General features: G+C 68.7%; 1 protein-coding gene across 29 annotated transcripts in view; it reads right to left on the minus strand.

Moving 5' to 3' along the window:
* Positions 1 to 332: 332 nt before the first annotated feature.
* The window catches only part of PLEC (plectin), a 56,078-nt gene continuing 38,274 nt past the window's right edge, over positions 333 to 18,136 (minus strand). For all 29 annotated transcript variants that reach the window (XM_043602025.1, XM_043602023.1, XM_043602022.1 and 26 more), the window contains 17 exons: positions 17,974 to 18,135; positions 17,738 to 17,842; positions 17,535 to 17,630; positions 17,212 to 17,337; positions 15,933 to 16,085; positions 15,680 to 15,834; positions 15,469 to 15,595; positions 15,194 to 15,377; positions 14,959 to 15,116; positions 14,670 to 14,848; positions 13,349 to 13,487; positions 12,886 to 13,242; positions 12,719 to 12,802; positions 12,442 to 12,546; positions 12,243 to 12,341; positions 7,882 to 11,262; positions 333 to 7,765 (listed from right to left, as the gene is read on the minus strand). In XM_043602025.1, the coding sequence (XP_043457960.1) occupies positions 1,547 to 7,765; positions 7,882 to 11,262; positions 12,243 to 12,341; positions 12,442 to 12,546; positions 12,719 to 12,802; positions 12,886 to 13,242; positions 13,349 to 13,487; positions 14,670 to 14,848; positions 14,959 to 15,116; positions 15,194 to 15,377; positions 15,469 to 15,595; positions 15,680 to 15,834; positions 15,933 to 16,085; positions 17,212 to 17,337; positions 17,535 to 17,630; positions 17,738 to 17,842; positions 17,974 to 18,135 (11,829 nt within the window). In that variant the 3' untranslated portion in view covers positions 333 to 1,546. The remainder of the gene's footprint in view (positions 7,766 to 7,881; positions 11,263 to 12,242; positions 12,342 to 12,441; positions 12,547 to 12,718; positions 12,803 to 12,885; positions 13,243 to 13,348; positions 13,488 to 14,669; positions 14,849 to 14,958; positions 15,117 to 15,193; positions 15,378 to 15,468; positions 15,596 to 15,679; positions 15,835 to 15,932; positions 16,086 to 17,211; positions 17,338 to 17,534; positions 17,631 to 17,737; positions 17,843 to 17,973; position 18,136) is intronic.

An 18,136-nucleotide genomic window follows, 5' to 3' on the forward strand; every position in this document is an offset into this window, starting at 1 on the left:
GGGCCGTGAGGGGCCCAGGCAACGTTGGCTGACGGGAGAGCACGGACCCCCCTCAGCAGCGCCGCCCGCGAACTGGGTGTGTGGGCCCGGCAGAGTGACAGGCCATCGGCGGGACGAGCGGCAGGGGCTGAGGACCGTAGGCGAGCAAGCCTCCGCCCTGCCCTCTGCTCGGTACTGGAAACACAGGCCTCGGGCCAGTCACGGAGGCCCTGCTCCCCTGCCCTTGGCCCAGATGCCCGGCCAAGCTCAGAGCCTGGGGCTGCAGCGTTGATCCACCCCGCCCCCGGCACACACCCGACCCGGGGATGAGAAAACAACGCAGGACCCACAGGAAGGTTGGAATTGCTTTTATTGGGGTGAGCGCTGCAGGCTCACCCGTGGTCGGGTTAGTGTTCTGCCCTCACGGAGGCAGCCGAAGCCTGGCGCCTCCACCCGCCGCCTGCCTGGGTTAGTGGAACATGCAAAGCTTCATCAGAGAGTGGAGGCAGGGGTGGAAGCCACCGAGGCCAGGGGCCGGATGGAACAAGAGGGGAGGGAACTGGGCTGGGCTGCCTGTGCCCGGGCCTGACAAGGAGGTGAGGCTGTCGCGGACAGACAGGCAGGAAGCACCCAGGGGGGACCCACGGGGGAGCAGAGTCCTGCAGAAGCCCCGGCCATACCCAGCCTGGCCCCGGGGCTGGCACGCCCGGGAGCTGGGCCGGTGGGGAGTCTGTCACCGGGAGGGTCTGTCTCCCACCCCAGGTCTGGGTCCTCGGGGCCTGGGGTGGAGGGAGGACACTGAAGGCACTTACTAAGGGACTGAGGCTGGAAGGCTGAAGCCGGACGCCTGGGGTCTCGGGACAGTGTCAGGGGCTAGGGGCTGGGGACGGCGCCTGCAGCTGGGCAGGGGCCAGGCGCGGGCCGGGCACGGGAGAGGCTTGGCCCGGGCCAGCTGGTTCTGTAGACTGGACCCTCATCTTCCCACGGGCAGGCTGGAAAAGAGATGACTAACCCCGGACCCCCTCCCTCCCCAGCAAGGCCCACCGAGCAAGGAAATCAGTCCTGGAAACAGGAAGAGAAGCTGGTTCTGAGGGCCCTGCTAGCGACAGGGCCGACCCCGCTCCCCCGGGCGGCTAGGATCAGTGGTTGGGTGTCAGTGAGCCCAGCGAGCAGGGCTGGGGCGGGGTGGCGGGTGGGGGGGGGGGGGCGGGGAACCTTGCCCAGACGATACCCTCTAGAGAGACGGGAGGGCTAGGAGGGCCGGGCTTGGGGCCGGGCCCGGGACCCTCCAAGGCACCTGGCTGTGGTGAGTGGCAGGTAGACAGGAGCAGGGAGGCCTGGGGGATGAGCTGGTCAGCGGGTCTGCACCAGCTCCCTCCCTGACCGCCTCCCTGGGACGCAGGCTGTCTGGACAGCAGATAGATCATTAATATATTAGTCTGCTCTTTTTGGTTAGACTTTAGGCACCGCTTGGGAGGAAGACACCTTTGAAACGTTAAAGACCCCAACGCCTGGGCAGGGAACCTGGCCACATGCAGAGCGGGAGGGCAGGGGTGCAGGCAGCGGGTCAGGCCGCCGCGGACTCGGGGCCCCCCAGGGAGGACGCGGGCCCTGAGGCGTAGCGGCGGCCGTAGCCCGAGGAAGAGTAGGAGGAGGAGGAGAAGGTCATGGAGAAGCCGGAACCCGTGGCGTCAAAGCTGCCGCGGCGGGAGCCAGCCCGGGAACCGGTGCGCGAGCCGGAGCGCGAGCCGGCCGCGGAGCCGGAGCCGCTGACGCTGTAGGGGCTGTAGTAGCCCTTGCTGGACTGGGCGGCGGCCTCCAGCAGCCGGAGCCCCGTGCCCTCCTCCACCATGCTGCGGTCCAACGCGTCCTTGTACGAGATCTTGAGCTTGGTCTTGGGGCAGGTGAGGTACTTGGAATACGCGCCGACGTCTCGCAGCTTCTGGGCGGTTCGGGCGTCCACCATGCCACGCTGCAGGGCCTCGTCGAGGGGCACACGGCCCGGCGCGTCGGGCTCGATCAGGCCCCCCGTCAGGTACTGCACCTCCAGGAAGCGCTGGCCTGCCTCGTAGTAGAGCCAGCCCTTCTTCAGGGCCTGAGCGGCCGACATCTTGGTCTTGGTGCGCGGGTCCTCGAAGCCACAGAAGGCTTTCTGGGCCAGGTTGATGCGGTCCACCATGATCTTATCCACCAGGCCCTTGTTGACGGCGTCGGTGACGGGGAAGCGCTCCCCGGTGCTGGGGTCGATGATGCCCCCCGTGCAGGCCTGGGCCTCCAGCAGCCGCTGCCCGGTGATGTTGTCCACCAGGTTGCGGTGCATGGCCTCCGTGATGGACACCTTCTCCAGCGTCTCCGTGTCCAGGATGCCGGCCACGGGGCCTGTCTCCTCGGTGGGGTCTGACCAGGAGGCCGCCTGGGTCCTGGAGGCGGCGGGGCTGATGGGGTAGGAGGAGGAGGAGCCCACGGAAGAAGAGCGGGAGCGGAAGCCACCAGCGTTGCCCGAGAGCATGTCGGCGAACTCGGTGATGGAGAGCGTGCCGGCGCGGTACTGGTCCAGCGCCGAGCGGTCGATGAGGCTCCTGGAGATGGCCTCGTCGATGTCGTACTGGCGGCCCGAGCGGCGGTCGATGATCATGGACTTGACCACGCCGTCGGAGGAGGAGATGGTGATCTCCTCCCACTCGCACTCCTGCTCGGACAGCTCCAGGTACGTCTGGTGGTCGATGAGGCCCTTGCGGTAGGCCTCGTACACGGACATCTCCTTGCCCGTCTCGGGGTCCACGATCACGACACGCCGCTTGCGCACCGAGGACTTGGAGGACGTCTTCCGCTCCCGTTTCTTCTCCTTCAGGGGCAGCAGGCGCAGGCCCGTCTGGGGGTCCGTGACGCAGCGCTCCATGAGCTGCAGGTACGTGAGGTTCTCCTCCGTGTTGGGGTCGAAGAAGCCCTTGGTGTCGTCCGAGGGGTCGGTCAGGATCTCGTTCATCTCCTCGTCAAAGAGGCCGCGCTTGTAGGCCACGTCCACGGGCAGCCGGTGGCTCTCCTCGGGGTCGATGATGCCGCCCGTGGCGATCTGGGCCTCCAGCAGGCGGATGCCGTGGTCCTTCAGGATGAGGCCCTTCTTCATGGCCTGGAAGAGAGAGATGAGCTTCCCCGAGTACGGGTCCTTGTAGCCGGTGACGGCGCGCTCGGCCGACAGCAGCTTGTCCTTGAACTCGGGGCCCACGATGCCCATGCGGACGGCCTCCTCCACAGTAAGCTTGAGCCCCTTGATGGGGTCGATGACGTAGCCGGTGGCCGCCTGCGCCTCCAGGAGCTCGAAGGCCGTGCCGGGGCGGATGATGCCCTTCTTCATGGCCTGATACACGGACAGCCGCTCCTTGGTGGCATCGACGAAGACACCGGCGATGCAGCTGGTGCCCTCGAGGAACTTCTGCAGGTTCTTGGAGACCTCCTCCACGGAGGTCAGGCCCTCCCGCAGCTGCAGCGCCGTGGCCTCGTCCATGACCTGCGAGCGCACCAGCTCCTCCACCGTGATCTGCTTGCGCAGGCCGCGGAAGGTCAGCTTGCGGGCGTCCGAAAGCGGCAGGAGCAGCTGGCCGCTGGTCTCGTGGCGACGGCACCTCCTGAGCAGCTGCATGTAGCTGAGGCGCTCGTCCGTGGAGGGATCCGGGTAGCTGCGCACCTCGCTGGGCTCCGACAGCTGGTCGTGCGTGTCCTTGTTGAGGTAGCCGCGCTGGTAGGCCACCTCCAGGGGGAGGTGGAAGCCCAGGCGCGGGTCCACGATGCCGCCCGTGGCCAGCTGGGCGTCCAGCAGCCGCAGGGCCTCCTCGGCAGGGATCAGGTCCTTCTTCATGGCCTGGAAGAGCGAGATCGTCTGCTCCGTGTAGGGGTCCCGGTAGCCGGTCACGGCCCGCTCGGCCGAGAGCAGCCGGTCGTGCAGTTCGGGGCCTACCAGGCCCTTCCGCACGGCTTCGTCCACGGTCAGCCGCTCGCCCTTCACGGGATCCAGGAGGAAGCCCGTGGCCGCCTGTGCCTCCAGCAGAAACCGGGCCACCTCGGCACTCAGCAGCCCCTTCTTCAGCGCCTGGTAGATGGTGAGCGTCTGCCGGGAGCCCGGCAGGTAGACGCCAGCCACGCAGCCCGTGCCGTACAGGTAGCGTGAGACCGACTCCGCCTCCAGCACCTCTCGGAGGCTCTTGGCGCCCTCCCGGAGGAGGCCGTAGGTCTCGCGGGAGATGATCCGGGCTTCGTAGAGGTCCTCGGCCGTGAGGCGGCGGCGGATGTAGTCGTAGGAAGCCAGGTTCTGCTGGCGCACGATCTCGGTCTTCTCGATGATCTCGATGATGATGATGATCATACGCTCCTTGGTCACCCGGCCGGCCCGGAAGTCCGCCATGAGCCGGGCTCGCTGCTCTTCTGGGATCAGGTCCGACTGCATCACCTCCCACAGGGACATGGTGGAGCCGCCGCGGTCGCCGCCGCCAGGGATGTCGATCTGCGTCTCCTCGAACGCCCTGCGGGTCTCCTCCTCCGTGTACACCTGCGTGCTCTCCACCACCTCCGTCTTCTCGGCTCCTTTCAAGGGCAGCAGGCGCAGGCCCGTCTCGGGGTCCTCCACGCAGCGCTCCAGCAGCTGCAGGTAGGTGAGGTTCTCGTGCGTGTTGGGGTCGAAGAAGCCCTTAGTGTCGTCGCTCGGGTCCGCCAGGACGCGGTTCATCTCCTCGTCGAAGTAGCCGCGCCGGTAGGCCACGTCCACGGGCAGGCGGTGGCTGTGCACCGGGTCGATGATGCCGCCCGTGGCGATCTGGGCCTCCAGCAGGCGGATGCCGTGCTCCCTAAGGACCAGGCCCTTCTTCATGGCCTGGAAGAGGGAGATGGTGTCGCCGGAGTAGGGGTCCGTGTAGCCGGTGACGGCCTTCTCGGCAGACAGCAGCTTCTCGTGCAGCTCGGGGCCCACGACGCCCGCCTTCACGGCCTCGTGGACGTACAAGCGCTGATTCCTCACAGGGTCCACCAGAAAGCCGGTGGCCGCTTGGGCCTCGAGCAGCAGAGTGGCCGTGCTGGGCCTGAGCAGGCCCCGCCGCATGGCCTCATAGATGGTCACCTTCTCCTTGGAGTCCTCCAGGTAGATGCCGGCCAGGCAGCCGCTACCCCGGAGAAGCGTCCGCACAGAGTCCACCTCTGACAGGTCCTTCACAGACGTTTTGCCGTCCTTGAGCTGTTCGAACTGGGCCCTGCTGAGGACGCCGGCAGCCACGAGCTCACTGGCCGGCACCGGGGCGCGGAGGCCGCTGAAAGACAGCCTTTCCTGGCGCACGGTCTCCACCTCCTCCACGATGGTGATGACGATCTTGATGATCTTCTCCACGGTGACGGTGCCCGTGCGGAACTGCCGCACCAGCTCCTGTCTCTGCTCCGCCGTGAAGTACTCAGAACTGAGGAGCTCCCACACGGTCACCGTCTTGCCCTTAAAGCTGCCCACGGGGACCTCAACGGCAGTCTTCTGAAAGGTCTCGCGAGCCTGCAGCTCGGAGCAGAGTCCCTCCCGCCGGGCCCGGGCCTCCTTCTCTGAGAGCGGCAGCAGGCTCAGCCCTGTCAGCGGGTCGGGCCGGCACTGTCGCTGCAGCTGGCCGTAAGTGACCGGCTCCTGCGTGCCGGGGTCGCAGTAGGTCTTGGCTTCATCCTTGGGCGCCGACAGGGCTCGGCTGGTCTCCTCGTCCAGGTAGCCCCGGGCACAGGCAACGTCTACGGGCACACGGTGGCTCTTGCTCGGGTCCACGATGCCACCTGTGGACAACTGGGCATCCAGCAGGCGCCAGCCCTGCTCCCTGGGGATGAGGCCCTTCTTCAGGGCCTGGAACAGGGAGACGCTCTGCCCTGAGTAGGGGTCCTTGTAGCCGGTCACGGCCTTCTCAGCCGACAGCAGCTTCTCGTGCAGCTCAGGCCCCACTAGGCCGGCCCGCACCGCCTCGTCCACGGTGAGCCGGGCGCTCGTGGCGGGGTCGATGATGTGCCCGGTACCGGCCTGGGCCTCCAGGAGGGCCACCGCCGCCTCTGGCTGCAGTAGGTCCTTCTTCAGGGCCTCGTAGACGCTCAGCCTCTGTCCCGCCTCCTCCAGCCACACACCAGCAATGACGTTGCTGCCCCGCAGGGCCCGCCGCACGGCATCCACCTCGGCCACCTCTCGCACCGAACGCTCGCCCTGCTGCAGCTGGCGGTAGAGATCGCGGTCGATGACCCCGCTCTCGAACAGCTCGGCGGCAGGGACCAGGGCGCGCAGGCCCTCGAAGCAAAGCTGCCCTTTCTGCTCGTGCTCCTCGACCACCGTGATGACGATCTTGATGATCTTCTCCACGGTGACCTTGCCCGTGCGGAACTGCCGCACCAGGTCCCGCCGCTGCTCTGCCGTGAAGTACTCTGAGTTGATGAGCTCCCAGATGGTCACCGTCTTGCCCCGGAACTTACCAAATGGTGCGGACACGGTGGCTTTCTCGAACACGTCCCGGGCCTCCGAGTCAGTGTAGACCAGCTCCCTACCCTTGGCAGCCTGATCCGTGAGGGGCAGCAGGCGCAGGCCCGTCTCGGGGTCCTCCACGCAGCGCTCCAGCAGCTGCAGGTAGGTGAGGTTCTCGTGCGTGTTGGGGTCGAAGAAGCCCTTGGTGTCGTCGCTCGGGTCCGCCAGGACGCGGTTCATCTCCTCGTCGAAGTAGCCGCGCCGGTAGGCCACGTCCACGGGCAGGCGGTGGCTGTGCACCGGGTCGATGATGCCGCCCGTGGCGATCTGGGCCTCCAGCAGGCGGATGCCGTGCTCCCGCACGATGAGGTCCTTCTTCATGGCCTGGAAGAGGGAGATCTGCTCCCCGGTGTAGGGATCCTTGTAGCCGGTGACGGCGCGCTCGGCCGACAGCAGCTTGTGGTGCAGCTCTGGGCCCACGACGCCCTCCTTCACGGCCTCGTTGACGGTCAGCCGTCGGTTCCGCACAGGGTCCAGGAGGAAGCCCGAGGCAGCCTGGGCCTCCAGCAGGATGAGAGCCGTGCCCGGGCTCAGCAGCTGCCTCCGTAGGGCCGCGTACACACTCAGCTTCTCGTTGCTGGGCGTCAGCAGCAGCCCGGCAACGCCACTGCGGCCGTGCAGGTAGCCGCGCACGTCATCCCGCTGAGCGAGCTCGGCCACGGTTGTGCGGCCCTGGACCAGCCGCTGCAGCTCCTCGGCGCTCAGGACGCCGACCTCCTGCAGCCACTGGGCCGGCACCTTCCGCCGAAGGCCGTCGAAGGCGTGGTCGGGCTCCACCTCGGGCGCCGGGCCGTCGGGGGCGACCCGGCCGTTTGGCAGGGCTTTGGCAGCCGCGGCGTGCGAGGCGGCAACCTCCTCCGAGTGCGCCAGCGCGGCCCGGTGCTCCTCCTCCAGGCGCTGCAGCCGCTCGCGCAGCCGCTGGTTCTCCTCCTCCAGCAGCTTCTCCTGCTGCTGCCGCTGCCGTTCCAGCAGCTGCAGCTCCTCCTGCTTGCGCCGCACGCCCTCCTCGGCCTCACGCTGGCGCTGCCGGGCCTCCTCCATGCTGGCCACCAGCCGCTGCCTCTCCTCCTCCATCTGCCGCTGCTGCCGCTGCTGCTCCTCCCGTAGCTTCTGTGCCTTGGCCACCTCGTCCTGGAAGAGCTGCTCCAGCTTGGCCTTCTCCTGCTCGATGAAGTGCTCCCGCTGCAGCAGGCTGTCCTTCTCCGACAGGAAGGTCTGCTGGAGGGCCCGCGTCTCCTGCACCAGCTGCTCCTGCTGCACCGCCTGCATCTGCAAGGGGGGGGGAGGGGGAGGGGAGGGCACAGTCAGGGAGGCCGGCGAGCCGGCCGCAGAGCAGGCCCCCACCCGGGGCCCGCCCACGTGCGCCCGTGGGGCGGGGCCGGTACCTCCTCGGACTTCAGCTGTAGCAGCCTGGCCTCCTCCTTGAGCTTCTCCTTCTCGCGCTCCAGCTCTGCGATGGCGGCCCGCAGGCGCTCGGCGTCGCGGTCACTCTGCTGCCGCTGGATCTCCAGCGTCTGCACCAGCGTCACCTTCTCCTGTGTGGCGAGCTCGGTGCGGTGTAGCTTCTCCCCGATGTCCTCGGCCTGCCTGCGGAAGCGCTGGGCGTCCTCCTCGGCGCGGGCCTGGGCCCGGCTCATCTCGGCCACGCGCAGCTTGAGGCGCTCGGCCTCGGCGCTCATCTCCAGCTGCCGCTGCCGTTCCGCCTCCAGGGTCCGCTGGAAGCCCTGCGTCTCCTCGGCCAGCTGCTGGGCCATCTGCTCCTTGTCCTCCTGCAGCTGCCGGGCCTGCTCCTGCGCCAGCTCCTTCTGCCGCTGCAGCAGCTCGGCCTCGGCCTTGAGGCGGGTGGCCTCCTGCACCGCCTGCATCTTCTCCTTGAGCATCTTCTCGGCCAGGGCGCGCTGCTGCGCCAGGTCCTCCTCCGCCAGCTGCCGCAGCCGGGCCGCCTCCTGGGCCGCCACGCTCAGCCGGGCGGCCTCCTCCGCCACCTGCTTCATTTTCTCAGCCTCCTCCTGCAGGAAGCGCTGCGTGTTGTCCTTGTCACGCAGGATGAGCGCGCGGTTCTCCGCCTCGATGCGCGCCTTCAGCTTGCCGAGCTCCTCCATCTGCACGCGCACGGAGAAGAGCTCCTCCTCCACCTGGCTGCGCTGGCGGGCGGCCTCCGTCACCTCCGCCTTCAGCCGCTGCAGCTCCTCGTCCAGGATGCTTTTCTGGTGGTCCGTCTCCTCCAGCTGCAGCCGCAGCGCGGTCAGCTCCTGCTCCACCTGCGCCTTCTGCCGCAGAGTCTGCTCGGCGAACTTCTTGTGCTTCTCCATCTCGGCGTCGGCCACCTGCTTCTGCCGCAGGGCGGCCTGCTCCGCCTGCGCCCGCCGTGCCGCCTCCTGCTCCGCCTCCTTGCGCAGCTTCTCCGCGGCGGCCTGCGCCTGCGCGCGCGCCTGCGCCTGCTCCTCGGCCAACTGCTTCAGCCGCTCGGCCTCCTCCACCTGCCGCCGGGACTGCGCCGCCTCCCGCTCGGCCCGCTCCCGCGCCTCCTCCGCGTCCTCGGCCGCCCGCCGCGCCGCCTCCGCCTCGCCCCGCAGCCGCTCCAGCACACTCTGCTCTTGCTGGAGCGTCTGCTGCAGCTCCTGCTCCTTCTGCTGCACGGCAAAAGCGTGCGCCTTCTCCTCCGCCTGCAGCCGCTTCTGCGCGGCCTCCTGCGCCAGCTGCAGCTGCCGAGCCGACTCCTGCTCCGCGCGCTCGCGCAGGCGCCGCGCCTCCTCCACTTTGGCCTTGAGCCGCTCCACCTCCTCCAGGGCGGACTTGCGCTGCCGCGCAGCCTCCTCCTCCGCCGCGAGGCTCTTCTGCACACGCTCTTCCGCCTCGCGGCGCCGCTGTTCCTCCTCGGCCGCCAGCTGCCGCTGCCGCGTGGCCTCCTGCTCCGCCTGCTCCTTGCTGCGCAGCGTGTCCTCGGCACTGCTGCGGATGCGCCCCAGCTCCAGCTCGAGCTCCGCCTTGCCGGCGGCCGCCTTTTCAAAGCTCGCCTTGAGCGCCAGGATCTCCTCCTCCACCTGCCGCCGCTGCCGCAGTGTGTCCTCCACCAGCCCCTTCTGCCGCTCCAGCTCGCTCTCCGACGCCTTGCGCAGCTGCGCCAGCCGCTCTTCGATATCCGCCTTGTGCTGGGCGGCCTGCTCCTCCAGCCGCCGCCGCTGGAAGGCTTCGTCCTCGGCCAGCCGCCGCAGGCGCTCGTTCTCCGCCTCCTTCTCCTTGAGCGCAATCTCCGCCTCGGTCTTAAGCCGCGTGGCCTCGCCGATGGCGGCCAGCTTCTCGGCGAGCACCCTCTCCGCCTCCGCTCGCTGCTGCGCCGCATCCTCCTCTGCCAGCTGCCGTTGCCGCTTGGCCTCCTCGGCCAGGGCACGCAGGCGGGCGGCCTCCTCCGCCAGCTCCCGGAAGCGGCTGGCCTCGGCCTCCAGCCTCTGCTTGGACTTCTCGCTGGTGGAACGGGACTCCTCCTCGGCCCGCGCCTTGCTGGCCAGCAGCACCTCCATCTCGGCCCGCACCTTGGCCAGCTCCGCCTCCAGCTCCTGGCGCTTCTGGGTGGCCGCCCCCGCTTCCCGCTGCAACCGGGCCAGCTCCTCTTCCAGCAGCTGCCGCTGCTGCTCCCCCTGCTCCGTCTCAGCCCGCAGCCGGATCAGCTCCTGTTCCGCCACCAGGCGCTGCTGGGCAGTGCCCTCCGCCAGCTGCCGCTGCTTCTCCAGTTCCTGCTCGGCCAGCTCCCGCTGCCGCACGGCCTGCTCTTCTGCCTTGCCGCGGCGCCGAGCCTCGCGCTCGGCCTCCTCCTTCTGCTTCTCCGCCTCCGCCTGCGCCAGGCTCTTCTGCTGGGCCACCTCCTCCGCCTGCAGCCGCAGCCGCAGCGCCTCATTGGCTTTCAGCCGCCAGCGCTCCAGCTCCTGCTCCGCCTCCTCGCGGGCCCGCTCGGCCTCTGCCTGCTGCTGCGCCCGCCGCTCCGCCTCCTCCCGCAGCTGCGCGACGGCCACGTGCTCTTCCTGCAGCGTGCGCTCCAGCTGCGCCGTCTTCTCCGCGAAGGAGGCGCGCTTGCTCTGCAGCTCCGCCTCCGCGCTGCGCTGCGCCGTCTCCAGGGCCACCTGCACCTGGCGGGCCCGCTCGGCCTCGGCCTGCCGCAGGCGCCGCTCCGCCTCCTCGGCCTGGAGCCGCAGTTCCTCGAGCGCCTGCAGGGCCCGCTGCTTTTCTCGAGCCGCCTCGGCCTCCGCCTTCACGCGCAGGGCCAGCTCCGCCTCCGCCTGCCGCTTGCGCTGGCTCTCGTCCTGCACCTGCCGCCGCAAGCGCTCCGCCTCCTCCTGCGCCTGTCGCTTCTGCGCCTCGGCCTCCTCCGCGCGTGCGCGCAGCGCCTGCAGCTCGCCCTCGGCCCCACCCCGCTGGCGCTCGGTCGCCTCCAGCTGCAGGCGCACCACGCGAATCTCCTCCTCGATGCGCAGCCGGCTGCGTTCCGCGGCTTCCGCCTGCCGGGCCTTAGCCTGGATCTCCGCTTCCGAGCTCTGCCGCAAGTGCTGCAGCTCTTCCTGGATGCTTCGCTTCTGCTGCTGCGCGTCCACCGCCGCCTCTTCCCGCCGCGCCACCTCCTCCTGCATGCGCCGCTGCAGCTCCTGGGCCTCCTGCTCTGCCTGCGCCTTCGCCTGGGCGTGCGCCTCGGCCAGCTGCCGTTGCTTCTCCAGCGCGGCCTCCACCTCGGCTAGCCGCTCCCGCTCCTCTGCCCGCTGCTGCTCAGCCAGCCTCTGTGGCCGCGGCAGAGAGAGGGAGAGAACCAGAGAGAGCGGTGAGCACAGAGTGGGCCGCCAGGCACTCACATGACACGGCACCACCACAGTTCACTCCGACAGCGCGGTGCGGGGGTTGGGGGGGGGGGTCGAGGGAAGACAGAGATCACAGCCCGGCGGAGGGAGACAGCGTGCACCCGCCCAGGGCACTCAAGGCAGCGAGCGCAGCCTGGCCCCACCGTGCTCACCAGCCTGGGGAAGGAGGCCCAGGCGTCCTCCCCTCTTCCCGCAGACAGGCGATGGAGACAGATGGATAGGGGGGGAGAGAGAGAGAGAGAGAGAGAGAGCAAAGCAGGAAGTTCGCAGGGCGTGCGAGCCGCACCCACCACACAGCCCTGCCTGAGCCCCGCCGAACACCTGCCCGCCTGGCTCTGGCTGCAGGGTCCCTCTCTCTGGACCTGGGCCCGTTCCTGCCGCCCAGCGGGGTGGAACAGGATACAACGGCCAGTGTGAAACAGCAGAGCAGATCTGAGGGCCTTGCAAGCCAGACGGCGAGTCTACCCAGGAAGCAGGAGGAACAGGACAGGTAGCCACCCTGGCCCACCGAGACACGCCAGAACCCCCCCTCCCTAGCCCCGGTGATCTGACACGCCCCAGCTCTTCCGGAGCAAGTGGCCAAGTGCAGAGGCCACGTGGAATCCCAAGGAGGAACACACACATGAGCGCCGGTAGGACGCCTGGTCGGGGGCACGTGCCAACAGAGGAGAAAGAGGAGGCGCCAGCCACCACGGGGAGAGCAGTGCAGCGCCAGGCCAAGGTGGGGCAGGCCACGGGTGCAGGGAGCCTGGGGGCAGGCCGTGCTGCAAGGAGAGGGTGCTGGTGGCCCCAGGCAGGAGGGCGGGAGGGAGCTGTACCACGTGGTCTTATACAGGTTCCCAGGGGCAGCATCTGGGCGGGGCGGGTGGGAAGACGGCACCCCCACCCCCAGCAGGCCATACCTCCTCCTCCTCCATGCGCCGCAGGGTCTCACTGATGAACTTGATGTACTGGCTCGTGAGCGTGGTCAGCTCGCTGTACCTTGTCCGCAGGTCTACGTACTGGGGAGCAGGAGGAAGGATGCGGCCAGAGTCAGCCCTGCCATGAGCCACAGGGCCCATGCAGCCCACCCGGCCCCACCAGCCCCATCCTTGGCCCTACCTCCTGGATGACGCTCTCAGACCCAGACTGGACCTTGGGCTTCTTGGCTGGGGAGGCCACTGGCTCAAGCTGCGCCTTGTACGTGACCAGCTGGAGCTCATAGTCCTGTGAGGACACGCTGGTCAGCTGTTAGCTTCGCTTTCTCTCACCCTGCCCCTGAACCCGCCCGAGGCTTTCACCAGTGTGGCCTGGGTTCAGGGTGCCCCCTGAGGGCCCAGCGAGACTTCCTTGACATGCCGGGCCTCCGTGAGGGTCGCAGGAAGCCAGGGAGCCTCACCTTAATGGCGTTGATATACTGCTTCGCAAGCTCCTGGCACTCCTCCACCTTCTCCCCGTGCTGCTCGATTTCCTCCAGCAGCGCCTGGCGGGCGGGGGGCGGGGCGGTCAGCGGCCGCGGGGCGCGCGCTCCGGCCCCACCCCCGGCCACGCCCGACCCGCACCCACCTTCTCCTGCCGCAGCTGCTCCCGCACGGCCTGGCTGTCGGCCAGCGGCACGGCCTGGATCTTCTCCTGCCGCTGCTTGGCGTCCTGCAGCCAGGCGCCCAGCGGCTCTGCGCTCTCCCGGTAGTACCGGAGCTGGCGGCCCAGCTGTTCGAGCTCACGCTGCCTCACGTCCGTCTGGGCCAGCACGGCCTGCCAGCGCTCCAGCAGCGGGGCCACGCGCTCGCGCCAGCGCTCCACCTCCACGTCCCGCTCGCCGTGCTGCCGCTGCAGCCGCTCGCCCACCTCCTGCGCCCCCCGCAGCTCGTCCCGCAGGGCATCGAACACCGGCTGCTGCGCTTCGGCCTGGGCCCGCAGCTTCTGTTGGGGGCCAGAGAGGTGGGCGTGGTTTCAGCCCCAGGGCCCCGCCTCCCCCCGCCCCCTCCCCCCCCACCCCGGGGGCAAGGCCCAGGCCCAGCGGCCACACCTTCAGCGCGGCCTTAGTGGCCTCAAGCTCTGGGAGGGTGGCAGGCACAGCCTGGGCCTCCTTGAGCTGCTCCTCGTGTGCCCTGAGCACCTCCTCGGCCCCCTGCGTGCTGCGGATCACCAGGCTGATGGTCTTGAGCCTGCGGGCAGAACGAAGCTCAGCTCGGGGCTGGCGGGTGCAGGTGTATGGCAAATCTGACGCAGCAGAACCAGAGTCCTGGTGGTCAGCTGACCCCTGGGGTCACAGAGTTCGGAGAGAACAGGGGCCTCGGGGAGAGGGTGGTGGTTGGAGACCTCTGGGACACAGGGACACTTCAGCTGTGGACTGAGTCCCGAAGACAGGTTGTGCTGTCCAGGAGACAGAAAGCTCCAACATCTTGAAGCAGAAGAGACCCCCCCGGTCTGCTGCCCTGGGGCCTGGGAGAAGCTCTCAGCCTTCTGGCCCCAAGACTGGGTAAGGGGCAATACCACGTGCCGTTCGGGGACCTTCCTCTGAAACACCGTATTTGCCTTCACGGTGAAACAACAGCCAACGGTGAGAGATGTTGTTTACTCTCGTGGCGTTGTAAGACGTTACAGACACCGGGCCCTTTGAGCCCAGTCAGCGGTGAGACTGAGGGAGGGAGGTGGACGGCTGCACACCCAAAAGAGAGCCTGAGCTTTGTGAACACGTGTGCCGAAGTGAATAGCAAAGGAGGAAAGACGTGCCTTTGGGGGGGGGGGGGTGGGGGGGGTGGCGAGGGGCCAGTGGAGGAAGGTGCCTGATAAGGACTGCATCTCCCTGGGGGGCAGCCAGCACAGATCATGGGGAGGGGAGTGGGGAGACCAAGAGGGAAACACAGGCCCCTCACAAAGACCTTGGCATCTAGCCCACTCACCCACCAGCCCCCAATCCCCCGCTTGCCCTCTGCGGTTCCTCTCCCCACCCTCCGACTAGAAGTGCCCCCCCCACCCCTGGCTGAGCCCCTGTCTGAACCTAACTGGCCATGGGCCAGCCCCATTTCTCCACTTCCTCGCTCGGCTTCTCCTTGGTCTCCTCCCTGCGCCTGCACGCCCCTAGGCCCTGGTGTCCCACAGCCCCACGCCCCAGTGAGGCACAGCTGAGCCCTCTCCCCACGTTGGGTCCCCAGGAGTCCCATCTTCAGGGCACGTCCACAACCACCACCCTGGTCTGTGCCCACCCCCCTTTAACCAGATCTGTCAGTAGATCTTTCCTCCTTGACCCTGTCCCCTACCCACCAGCCAGGGCACAGCACTCAGGCACACTTAGGACCCTCCCCCCCCCCCCCCCCCCCCCCCCGGCCCCGCACAGGTGCACTCACTTCTCTAGGTAAATGGCGGACAGGCTGCGGACCTGCTCCAGCTTGCCCAGGGTCAGTTCCAGCTCTGAGCGCAAAGTGGGGGCAGCGGGTGACGGCTCGGGCAGGGCCAGGACCTTCTCGGCCTCGGCAGAGAGTCGGGCGACCCCCTTGCCCAGCCCCTCCACCTCAGCCTGGGCTTTCTGAGGAGAAAGCGGGCAGGAGACAAGCTGACTCTGGGAGCCCCGCACCCACAGCCCTAGGGAGGGGCGGGGAGGGGGGGCGGGGGGGGCAGGGACGGGCAGGTGCCTGCCTGCTGCTCGGCGATGCGCTGGGCACACTCCCGGGCCGGTTCTTTGTCCAGCGGCAGCCGCAGGCGGTGCACGGTGCGCGTCTCACAGGCCTCGAGCTGCAGCCGGATGTCCTTGAGCTCCGAGATGCAGCGCTGGCAGCGGGACTCCTCCTGCTCGCCTGGGGATGCATCGGGCTCAGGCGGCGGCCCGGCCCGCCGCCCACCACCCGCCCGCCGGGGCCTGCCCGCCGCCTACCCTGCTCCGCGCTCTGCAGGAGCTGCTGGTAATGGCGGCTGCAGGAGCCGTACTCGCGCTCGGCCTGCAGCCGGTCCTCAGGCCCGAAGCCGCCGGCGTCCTGACTGTCCCGCAGGAAGGCCTGGTAGTGAAGCTCCAGGCTGCGCAGGGCCTGCCGCTGCTCCTCCGGCTTCATTGTTCGGAACTGCGGGCGGCACTGGGGGCTGAGCGGGGGGGCCCCGGGAGAGGCCACCCCTCACCCCCCGTCCTGAGTGCGGCCCGTGGGGAAGTCCTACCGTGACCAGGGACCAGGAGCGGATGAGCTGCACGTCACGGCTGAGGTTCTGCCACGCCAGCAGGCTCTTCAAGTCCACGTGCAGCTGGTGCCACAGTGTCACTAGAGCCTGGAGCTGGGCGTCCAGCCTGGTGGGTCGGGAGCACGGTCAGAGGCCTCTGGGCCCCGGCCCGCGGCCGCCCACCGCACCTGCCAGGCCCCGGGCCACCCACCTGGTGACGGCTTCCTGGGCCTCCTGGTTGGGCGGGGGCACGAGGAAGCACACGGAGGGCACGGCGGCCTCACTGCCGGAGCTGCTGAGCACCTTCCAGTGGGACGGCTGAGCGGGACCCACCAGCTGGCACTCATCACCCTTGTGCACAGTCACCTGTGGGGAGCCAGAGCCGTCACAGCGTGACCAGGCCCCCCCCCCCCGCCCCCGGCAGGCCCCACCCAGTGCGCGAGTCCGCTCAGCCGGGCCCTCACCTCCACCTGCTTGTAGTCACACACGGCCAGAAGGGGCACACGACCCCGCACGGGGTGGGCTTGGCTTCGGGGCTTCAGCTGCACGATGGCCTTGGCCCGCTTGGCCAGGCCTGAGAGGTGTGCCCTGTACTCGCCAAGCTGGTCCTTCTCATCCTGCCAGGGAGGGGACACTCAGACACCACGGTCCAGCGCCCGGACACCACGTGCCTAGATGACGTTCCGTGAAGACCCACACGCCTGCCCCAGGCAACGAGCAAGCCCTTCTGGTACCCCACCGCTGTGCCCTGCTGCTGGTCCTGGGGTACAATGGGGCCGGGCACATGAGAGCAGGAGGCAGGGCCAGGGCGGCGACCCAGAGCTTGGCCCCCCACAGACCCCACAGCTCGTCCTTCCTTCCTGGCCAGAAGTAAGTGCCCCCTGCCCCCAGGTCACACACCGTGTCCTCCAGGAGAGCAGCCCCACTGCACTCTGGCCGCACTCGACCTCTCCCCCTCGCAATGTAGGTCATCCGCCTCCTCCCGTGCAGCCTCTCCAAGGGGCTAAACCCCACGAAGGACTGTTCGGGGGCTGCGGTCAGAGTCCACCTTGAAAGTGCCCGTGTCACTCCTGTCTGTCCCAGGATGATTTCCCAGCCTTCACTGACCCCGACTCCTGGCCACGGGAGTCCCCAGCCAGCAGGGCCTCCCCATCTCCTCTGCATCTGTCACTCCCCGCCAAGCTCCCCAGGGGGGCCCAGCACCCCTCCCCAGCCCCAGGGCACACGGGCACCATGCCCAGCTGCCCCTCCGCCCTACACAGCCCTTCAGACCTGGCCTGCCCAGACATCGGGCCCACGACGCTGGTGGGCTGTGTCCGCTGACCGCCAACACAGTGTGGCTGAGCCAGGCCTCTGCTGCTCTGGGCGCTCCAGGGGCTCAGGCAGTGGAGGACCTCACAGCGGCTCGGGCAGCCACCTGCCACTACTCCACGACCCTGCCACTAAGCCCTCCGGTTCCCCAACCCCCATCCCGCTGCGTTGACCAACCTCTGTCACGTCTTCCCCCCCCCCCCCCCACGCCCCTGCCCTTCTCGTCACCATGCCTCCACCTCTAGAGACCTTCACTGAGCGCCCATGCGGCTCAGATGCCAGCCTGTCCCCTCCGGCTCCCCCCGCCACCTGCCCCTGCCTGTGCCATTGCCCCCCCTGCTGACGGCTGCCTGCCCTCGTCCCTCGGGGCCTCAGCACCCACCTCTCTGCAGGAGAGCCCTGAGCCAGCAGGCGCCGAGGCCGTCAGCTCACCTGGGCATCCTGCAATAGGTCCTCCAGACGCGTGACGGTGACGGAGCGGCCACAGGCGTACTTCCTGCGCAGCGTCTCCTGTAGCTTCCGTAGCTGCTCCTCGGTGTCCCGCACGTCCGAGAAGAACTAGGATACAAGAAGGGGTCAGGCGGGGCCAGTGGGGCCACAGGCTGCTGAGTGTCTGACACAAGCTCCGCGGGGCGGCGCCGTGACCCGTTAACTGCATGCTAACGGATGCGGACAGGGGCCTGGAGTCCCCCGTAGTGGTCTGGGGCTCTGTGGGGATGCTGCCACTGAGGCAGGGGGGAGGGCCCGCTTCTCACCTGGAAATAGGCCGTGTTCTCCTTCAGGTGTGCCTCGATACAACAGCACAGCTGTAGCATCCAGCTCCACTGGGTCTGCAGGGCGGCCTGGAAGGACTGGCACCCGCCCAGGCACCGGGTCAGGCCCCCTGCCGGCCCATGGGGTCCCCACGGCCGGCCCCCGCCCCCAGCTGGCCCTGGGGGTCCCCACGGCCCGCCCCCACCTCCACTGTAGGCCGAGCAGGGTGCCCCTCCCGCAGCAGCCGGTCCCCGGTGCTCTGAATCTCCTTGACTTTCTTTTCCTTCAGCTCCAGCTCACGCATCAGGGCCTGACACACAGACAGCGGGTCTCAGGGAGGGTGCCAGGGCCACACCAGGGTCCACCGGTGGAACACCAGCCGGCATCCTGGGACCCAACTGGGGCAGGGCAGTCACGGAAGGCTCTAGAAAGCGACCTCACCGAGTAGCTCTCCTTCTTGGCAGCCATGTTGGAGTTGTGCTCCCCCCAGTCGAAGCCCACCTCTTCCTCTTCCTTCTCACTGAGCCACATCAGCTCTTTGGTGGCAGCCGCCACGAAGCCGTGCAGGCCCTCCAGGGCACGGAGCCGGGCCTTGGAGGAGTTC

This window comes from Prionailurus bengalensis, chromosome F2 (assembly GCF_016509475.1).
Source record: "Prionailurus bengalensis isolate Pbe53 chromosome F2, Fcat_Pben_1.1_paternal_pri, whole genome shotgun sequence".
Classification (NCBI taxonomy): Eukaryota; Metazoa; Chordata; class Mammalia; order Carnivora; family Felidae; genus Prionailurus; species Prionailurus bengalensis.